Genomic DNA, 10309 nt, shown 5'->3' on the forward strand with positions numbered 1-10309 from the left:
ACAAATAAGTGTGTGTTTACGCTTTATTATAATAGTATAGATATATAGAATATATAGATATAGATACTCGTAGATAAGAACTGTCGCAACGCTGCCCTCCTGGACAGGCTGAAAACCAGCTCCGCATGGCTTAGGTCATACGGCCCACCCTGAGCCTGCAGCCCATTGTTGTCCATTTTTCTTTTTTTTATTTAGCTCATAAGAAACTGTTTTTGTGACAACAGTAAAAGTCTTTTTATTTTTTTATTTTTTATTTATAAGTATAGATAGTGTAGATAATAGTCAAATTTCATAGTATGACTATTAACACATTCTGTTAACTGTTACATTGCAATAGAATGCACTGCTTAACTGCCTTTATCTACAGTTGTACGGCGATTAAATTGTTCTGTATGTGTCCAGTGTTAGTGAGTAACAATTGTGGGCATCCGTGACCCAAATGATGATGTTATCTGTAAAGGTACATCATTCTGTATTCTGCTTCAAGTAAGAAAGCTAACTTCAAGCAGAATGCATCTAATGGTGTTGAGATTAAGAAACATTAAGTAAGGTATGCTATTTTTAAAAATAAACTTAACGGTCCCTTGGAGATCTCATAATCCTCTCCAGTCGCAATCAAAGATGCTTACTGAGGGAATTCTGTGAATTTAGTCTCTCAATCTTTCCCATCAGAAAGGAAAATTGAAGATCAACTTATCAAACACGTTGTAGACCCATCTATAACTACAACAGGTTATACCAATATTATACGCTCAATTCTCAGAGCTCTTTCACCGTGTCAGTGGCAGTCAGCACGGTGGCCGTTTGATTGCCGCTTGTGTTGGCTGCGAATGACGCTGATTGTTAGGGTTGACCCACACCTAGCTCGTTTTGTCATTGACTGACTCGCGCGCTGAATGTCTTTATTTTGTTGTTACATTCTCATCCGTATCATACGACCATAAAGGATAACTTTGATGATTTATTGTTGTTATTTTATTATCTACATTGAATGGTGATTGAGTCCTTACTTCACAGAAACTAACATATATTAAAATAGCACTTAATACAATAGTAATAAAGAGCGTTTAAGGTTATAATAGAACAAGTTTTAAATTAAACTGACGAGAAGTCTTTCATAGGATCACTCAATTAGAACGACAGTCATAACTTCATTCATCCTAAAGCAATAAAAAGAAAACTACAGTTTTAATAACATACCACATATGCGTACGACAAAAACGAGAAACATATAACAGATTTCTGCATTATCACGCAATCAAGAGTGTAAAAGCTGAACAAATTATCCTTGGGTTGATATTTGTGTTCCAAGCTCATAGGAACAAGTAATCGTATTGTTTCCCTTCTTATTGATGCACTCTACGGGATGCCACACATTCGTCTTTTGTTTTGTAATTAAAATGTTTGAAACTGTTATATCATTGCATCTTATAAGTCTCCTACAGTGATTACTTCATTAACAAGTTACATTTGTATCGATTTTTGACGCATTATTAAAGTCTTCGAAGTAATTTGTTGTTTTATAACCACAATTTTTAATAGAATATTTCTGTCTTCATTTAAAATTTATTTTGTTGTGTGGGATACTGCTTTTGTGTGAACGTGTGTATATTAAATCAATTACTCATGTTACTTGTCAATTTAATTTTGACCTCTTGTAGTCTAATCGACTTGTATAAAATAGTAAACTGTCTTTAGATTTGAATTCTTTTCCATATCGCATATAACATGAGGTGGCAAACGAGCAATCAGCACCTAAATCCGCCAAAATGACGAAGCGACCGCTACCCATAGACATCCGCAATTGCAGATGCGTTGCCTACCCATATCCGACGGAGGATGAGAAACACATAAAGAGAATATTTCACCTTCCTATGCATCTCCTCTACCGTTAAATCCAATTCCCGTTCCCATCCTCTCCTTATAAGAAAAAGGTGGTAAAGGACAAGGGAATTAAATTAGGCCTCCTGCACCACACTCATCAGACGAAAGACGGAATTGCTTCAATTTCACGCCTGTCTTCTGTGTGGTCGTGGCGTGCCGGCCCATTCGTGCTAAGATGTTAAAGCGGGCACTACCACTGTTAAACTGTTAGTTATTGTGGTTTAACCTTTCTACTAATTTAAGGCGTCTTAATTTTGAGTCGAATCCATATAAGCTACTCCACCTAACATGCGCTAATCAAACATTCAACTGTATTATATTTTGAATGCGTTCCTAAACAATCGTAGCAATAATTCTTAATATCAAGCATCAGCGACAATGACATTGATTTGTGTGTCTCAAGTGATATTTAAATGCAAGCCAAGGATACATTGTGTCTGATATATAGACGTCACGCGAAACTGAGACATATAACATTACAGAAATTTTATATCTAGAAAGAATTAAATGATTTGTTCTTTTTTATTTGACATTTATAATTATGAAATATGTATTATTCGATTAGGTTACTCAGATCACGATGACTTTGGATATAAATTGTTAAATATAATAGTTAAGAAAATCTTGAGTTTTAAATTGTGTTGGTCAGCTAACCAGAACTAACTAGAACAGGCAACAAACTGTAACCAATTTAAACTGCACTGGGTTTTCCTAATTATTACAAAGTTGGAAAAAGATGTAACTTTAAAAAGAAAGAAACTCTACTAGATTTCAAAGTTAGTTTACTTACAAAAATGTTTAATTATGCTTTTATTTAACAAAATAAATTGTAACCGAAAGAACCAAATAGAACATATTCTTGTAAAATCTCTATGACGTAAGTGTAACAACTAAACAGGATCATAATATTTTGTAATTTACTGGAGCTTAAGGTTGTATCGGCAGTAACGTTTTCCAATTTATTATACGTATTTCCAATTATTACCTGTCGAGTTTATTAATTGGTCTCTTTAATAATAATAAATTATGATACTTACTATATCGATTTTGTCCATTTCTTTGACTATTTAATAGAAACAGCGTTTATAAAAGTCACTTTAACTACAAGATTGAACCGAAAACTGTCGGATAGCATTAATATCTTACCAATAAAGTTATTAATAAAATTTACGAATTCTCATAGATTAGGTAGGGATTAAGGTAAAGATTTTACTTATATTATTATTATTTGCCGTTCTTTGTTATGCAGTTTTTTATCATAATGGTAAGAGAGGGATAACGATATAATGTATTTCGATAATGAAAATCACCGGTAATACAAAGATATTAACCGTTTGTTACACATCAAAAATCGTGCACGAAAACATCTGACTTGAAATGGATCGTGACTGAAGTTGCTAGCTTCACTTGGGAAGGTCAGTTTGCGGTAAACGTTAACCATCATACTAGTAAATTAAAATCAAAATTGTTAACAAAATGAAACAAATAAATAATTTATTTAACAATGAATTAAACGTTAAAAAAAATTTACAGTAAAGACCGTAATCTTACTAATATAAATGCGAATGTTTGGAAGGATGGATGGATGGATGAACGTTTGTTAGAGTTGCCTAAACGTCTGAATGGATCTTGGTGATATTTGGCATAGATGTAGAACATCGTTTGGAAGAACACATAGACTACTTTTGCTTTTTTTAATTCCACGCGGACGAAAGCTATATTTATAAGCCCACTGTTTTGAAGAAAGCATAAATGTAAGATAAACTATATTGATGAACATTATAAAACAACTTTGAATTGTATACAAAGAGCTGAAAGCAATACTGATAAAAACATGTGTAAAGATTTCATTAAGACAGTGAACAAAATAATTGTCAGACATTCTAATACATCGTATTACGTAGCAATAGATAGATTATCATTAGGTGTAAAAGAAGCCAGTTAACAATTGAAGATCATTAGTGACTATTTAAAAGCACTGACAAAGTTTAAAAGGGTCGTAATTAATTATAAATAACCATACATAATTCTGTCAGTGAGTTCAAGGCTCTACTAATTAAAAGATATTTACAACAAGAAGCGTCAATTGACATAATTATCTTGACAGTTCGTGAACAATCTCTAACGCGAGTCATTTTAAAGCAACTACTTATTTAGTAGCCCAGAAATTCATTATAGCCAACTAACGTCATCAGTGAACAAGAAGATTATTTCACTCATATCTGACTAATACATTATTCTCTTCTACCTGGCCTTATTCACTTCTATTGGTTGACGTACCGGCTTTACATCCTCCAGATCTATCATTGTCATTTCAGTCTATTTTGTATACCCTTTTTCATAATGTTACTTTAAACACAATTCATTTATTTCTTCTTAACTGATGTGATCTCATACATGTTCTCACGTAGGTTTTTAAACTATATGATTAGTATTATTATGACTTGAGCGGACTCTAGGAGTTAACCATATTCATTCTTTAATCTACAATCGATTTACATAGCTTCATAGATACGACAATGTTAAGAATACACCTTCTAAAAAGTGAATAAATCATCACCTAACTAGAGATAAAAATTATTTATGCCTTCACGTGTATACAAAATGTTCCGAGAACTGTATGAATGCTTGAAGAAAATTTATACAACCTAGATAATGTAAACTGTACCTGGATGAGCTACACAAGAGTAAGGTAAAAGTAGGTCGCATGTGGTACAAGTATGAATGGGTTAGATCTGTGGGCAAACATTACTGAGAGAGGATAATAATAATAAATAAAGAAAACCTAGAATACAAATTGACTATCTCACTCATATTAGTACCGCTGGCTGACGTACCCTAACTAATGATAGCTTCGATGTATGAAATTCTCTTTAAACTGAGTACTAACAGACGTTATAGGGTGTAATGTACGAGTACATTACACGGCGAAAATTCATGTGGTTATCATTATTACATCTCGTGTCGCCATTTCATCCAACCTGCATTTATTCGGCTTAACAAATCCCGGTCAACTACACCGTCGGACTTGACTAGAGAACCGAGGTACTTAAAATCGAAGCAGGTTGGCAGAGGCACACCATTTAAGGCAATTGCAGAGAAGCTGGTCAGACCGCCAAAATCGCAAAATAAATGCTCTGTTTTGGTCCTACTGGTTAGTAAAGGTAAAAGTAATTAATTTTTAACAACATCTTTCTAAGGTTTACATACCAAACTTTACAGTTCGTCTTATAAAATTTATATGGCTGGTTAAATTAATATTGCGGCCGTAATGATCGGCGAGTCGTTACACTGCGTTTAATTACTCTATTGACGCAGGTCTCTGTACTGATCGTAAATCTATAGGAAACAGTCGGTTCCGTTCATTTAATGGCCGTAAAAATTAAATGTACACGTAATTTCGACAGTCAGAATTTCAAAAGTTTAATATAACAGTGGCTATTACTTACGTATTTAATAGAAGAAAGAAAGTCTTTTAAAGAACTTTTCAAAATAGGTCTGACATTGCAATTTTGTTGTTCATAATTAAGAGCAATGAATTCTATTTGTTGATCAAATAACAGTAATATTTTTCATCATCATTCTAAAAGTAAAACTGTAAAGGTACGATTCCACTGTCTCTTCTGTCATCTCGTGTCGAGAATCCATTATTACGCTCGTGGTTGTCTCGTTAACCAGACACCAAACAATACGATACACGCTGACTCAGCGATCACATTAATGGCCTTAAAGTACATTCACATCGAAAAATTCAAAAAACTCGGTGTAAACAATGAGATAACAATCGATAGAGCTGGCGAATGGACATCAAGTGATTGTGCGTCGATCAAAACCGCTGTCGAAGATCGTGTGTTACTTGTAACCGTATATACGGTTGAGCCATTAAAGTTCAATATTAGCTTAATTTGGTATGTTATACGCAAAGGGCTGACGGGGTCATTTTAAAAAACATTACACGATGTAAGAATAGACATGCCAAAATTGCCCTTAAAATACGTTTTGACATTGAATCGATTGGAATTTCTGACAATGATCTTGAACATTACTTATGTTTTTGTTTCTTCTGATAGATACAGCACTAATACAAATATTACCACCATAAAATTCTCTGTAAGCACGTTTCGAGGTTCATCTATACCATATTAATGTAATTTAAAGTTGTAACAGTCCATAGCAACGTAAGACGCTTGATAGTTTGAAAGCCGAACAAAATTCACGTGTCCAATCAACAGTCGTAACCGGCACATCTCACTCAATATTTGCGTCATAGTTTGATAGCGTACGCATTTCAATTGTGCGGTGGTAGAAGAATACGTTGCTTATTAAATAACGATATCGCCTTCAATTAGGGTCAATGTTTGTTTAGAACCCAATTCTCTTTAAATGAACACGAAATTTAGAATGCCACCGTGAATGTACACGATAGACTAGAACATTCCTACATTAATTGTGTCTTTCTTTTCTTGATGAATGGATGGATGTTTATTAGAGTTGTAGCCAAAACGACGGATATCGATGAAATTTTGCATAGACGTAGAGGATAGTTTGGAAGAGTATATAGGGTACTCACTTTTAATTTTTTAATTCCAAAACGAAGACGAGAGCGAATGCTAGTTATAAATAATTGCTAAAAGGATATATTTAAAGAATAAAATTGTAGATATCTCACAGCGAAAGTAAAGATAGAAAAACAACATTGTATTCCTTAAATCTGCATCGAATATATTGCAAACTTTGTTCGAACCTATCGAACTACGATATAAATATAATGATATCAAATTTCTTGAAAGCGTGAATTCTTGATAGTGGATAGATAGGGATGCGTGAAGTACAGTTGCGATAAACGCGAGGTGCGAGCGAGGAAGGCTCTCCCGGGGAGGCGACGGAGTATCGATCACGCGCCGTATCATTAGATATCATTGTGATCTATGATCAATGGTGCGCCTGCGCACGCCACAGATTAGGGTTGAACAAACTCAAACGTAAATATGTGGCTTTATATTTATCACTAGATGTTCCCGTGCAGCTTCACCCGGAGGAAATTATTAAAAAAAACTATCTATTACAAATGTCAAAATGACTTGACATGATAACAACCCATGGTAAATTTGTTTCCTTGATGGTCCCTGTCCCACGTGGATTATTTTTCTAATTTATTTACCCCCTGAGTTTAAAGGCGTGAAAATATATAGCCGTTCGTTTGCGTAGGGCCCTGAATTAAAGAAGGAACTATTCAAAAATTTGGTGTGATTGCTGACATCCTACGCCACAAAGTAGTGTATGTTTACGCTTTTCTATATTAATTTAGATTAAGCATTTTTACTGTATACTCCTTATGCTACAATTTGCTTTGCAATAAATAGACATTGAATTGGCTTCTTAGGACAGTAGACTTTGCAAAAAAAATTAACTATGGTAAGACTTTTATTTTTTCCTCCAATATTTTTGAAGGAAATCTATATCCTTTTAATTAAATTTTACAAGGTTAATATTAATCTTAATAAGAATGTCATCAAATCACGACAAGGACATCGGATACAAACAAAAGAAAATTAGAAAAAGGAGACATGGATTCTGTGGAAATATCATCGTATCTCGACCCTATCGTTTCGTGACACTGACAAATAAAGTTGTCTAGGATGCTTGACTGCAACTTCATTCAATAAATCCCACTGTTCTGTTAAAAAGTGGGAATTCTCCCACGCTGCTTACTAAACTGTAACGACGCTATTTTTTCCGAACACGAAACTGGCCGCTTACAAAATTGTTTCATCCTATCTGACGTTTGTTTTTTGTACACACAAAAGGAGTTATAAAATAGTAAGTTCATTTGTACGACAATGCTTCTTATCTTAATAGCTGTACCGGCCCTTATAATGAAACAATTAAGACAATACGGAACAAACAATAGGAGAAAAAAAAAGTGAAAACGTCCGACATTAATCTTCTTCACGTGCTGGCTTGTTTGTTTTCCAGCGACGAGCACTGATTCGATTTTTAAACTATAGAGGATTATTTTCAAGATGGACGTCTTTTAATTTTTATCTCGTCCCCTGTCCGTTAAAGAAAAGGTTTTTGAATATTAATAGGATTCGAGATAGATATCTGGGATACGGTTACATTTTACGTAGTACGAAGCGTATGTTCCATTCCTCGGGTATCCCTAAAGGCTTAAACTTTTAGGATTTTACATTAAGCATTGAACTGTAAATAACTACTTAAATTATACATTTGCTAGTTCCTAAAATGTTATTATTTTGTTGCAAATAACGTCTTTTTTAAATTACTAGCATTTGCCCGCGAATCCGTCCGCATAGAATTAAAATAATAAATTAAGTTACATATGTGTTCTTCTAGTTCTAAATTCTATATCTATGCCAAATAACATCGAGATCCGAATACGTTAATGCTACAAACTCTAACAAACATCCACTTAAACTTTCGCATTTATAATTTAAGTAACTATTATGTTACTTATTGAAATTATTTGAATATAACGGTACTCATCAATTTTAGATCTCTTTAATTTGTAAGGGATGTGCCATACTAGTGGCATACCTGGTAGGATCCCGCGGGAGACACTGCCTCTCCTGCACGGCCACACCGCCACCGCACGTACGTGAGCACGCGCCCCACGCACCCCACGTGCTCCATGCGAACAATGTACCATTCGTTCGCATACCGTGCACCGTATCAACCTGAAATTACATACATAGTACAAATTATTACTTGAGCAATAAACTAATATTTAAATTAAAAACAAATAAAATCTACTATCAGTTTCTACAGGACACTCTTATGACAAAGTTGGTCGTATCTAAGCTCACATAGAAACCAATGTTTCATACTATAGATTCATATTTATTACACAATCAATATTAAAACGTAAGGTAAGTGTACCACTAATTGATAGTTACGTTTCATTAAAGCGTAATAATCTTGTTCATTTTTTCAATGCTAGTAGATACATTTTTTTACTAACCTTTTGAGGTCATTAAATAATTTAGGCCTTCAGGCAACCTATCTTGTACCTTTTTTATTTAAAATAGGGCTTTTAACAACTGGGTATCTAGCGGTTTTTGGGTCTTTTACCTTACTGTTTTTCTAGATTCGTTTCATGTTTTTGAAGTATAGTTAGAAACTTAAGAAAACATTCGAATTACGTCAAACACACTGTTTACCTTTGAAACGAAACAAATGGTTTAATTTCTTTGATGGAACGCCAACTCTGTTATTACCTTCAAGAACTCTTTGAATACGTTTTGTTTATTTGCTTATTAACAAAATAATACAGCGAATTGTAAATTTACCTCAGGAAACAAAAACATTGTATCATGTGTCATCATTTGTTGCATTTCAAAATTGAAAATGTACATGCAGTAAAGTTATGTTAAAAGCTTCGTTATTTGTTTTATTACTTCCAAATTGTATTATCCCTGTCAGAGAGAGAGAGTGAGAGAGAGTGAGAGAGAGAGAGAGAGGGAGAGAGAGAGAGAGTGAGAGAGATATATATATATCTCCCGCATACAGAAGGGTCTTTACCCTGTGTTAACCTTACCTATTTTACATATCTGTGAGATCGAACAGGGCAAGGAGAACAACATTTTTCCTTCTACAGATTTATCAGTCGTCAATCTCTTAATTATGTCACTATAAGCGCAATCTTAGCATCTCCATTTAATAGACCTTAAATAGAGAGACCTCCCACTGAAGTAGTATGTACCTATTCAAAGTCATATTAAAAGTTCTTGTCAAGTTTCCTTAACTTCGAAGATTTCCTTATATTGGCGTGTCATTATTTTAAAACTTACCGTCTGAACTTCAGTGCTGGTAGACAGTGCGGTTGTTAGTGGTTGTCTTGTGCAAACTGTGATTAATCTGAAACAATATATATAACTTTAAATCCGAGAAAACGTATATTTAAATAAAATAACCTTTAAAATGTTGTAATGCGTTGAGATAACTAGATATAATCAAATACTAATGAGAATTGATTTTAATTTTGGTATTCAAATAAATTATCTAATTGTAGTTACTTACAAATAATGACTTCTAAACAGAAATGATGTTACACGCAGAATAGCGAATGGATTACTGAACATAAACTTAAGGAATCAATAGAGGGTACCTTAATAAAATGTGGTTAAACATTATATACCGTTGACCTAAATATAATTCAGGTAATTAGGTTAGTTATTTTGTTGTAATAACATAAATAAAAATTCAAATAGCTTGTCATATTGTGATTTATCTATAAACGAAACAATGGTGATAGCGAGCAAGGCGTAGACACTCCCTACTGTTATAAACGGGCTGTAAATAACTCTAGGTAACAAAGGGCCCTCTATACTAATCCGAGTGTCAAATGTAACCAATTAGCATTTCCGTCACAATCGGCGCTTGTTCTTTATGCCGCCGATAGAGG

General features: G+C 33.8%; 1 protein-coding gene across 1 annotated transcript in view; it reads right to left on the reverse strand.

Moving 5' to 3' along the window:
* LOC106102105 (papilin-like) overlaps positions 1-10309 on the reverse strand; it is a 52142-nt gene that overhangs the window by 4499 nt on the left and 37334 nt on the right. Inside the window, exons 3-4 of the mRNA XM_013281513.1 lie at positions 9696-9762; positions 8443-8582 (exon numbers count right to left, since the gene is read on the reverse strand). Of these exons, the coding sequence (XP_013136967.1) occupies positions 8443-8582; positions 9696-9762 (207 nt within the window). The remainder of the gene's footprint in view (positions 1-8442; positions 8583-9695; positions 9763-10309) is intronic.

This window comes from Papilio polytes, unplaced genomic scaffold (genome assembly GCF_000836215.1).
Source record: "Papilio polytes unplaced genomic scaffold, Ppol_1.0 DF823923.1, whole genome shotgun sequence".
NCBI classification, from domain to species: domain Eukaryota; kingdom Metazoa; phylum Arthropoda; class Insecta; order Lepidoptera; family Papilionidae; genus Papilio; species Papilio polytes.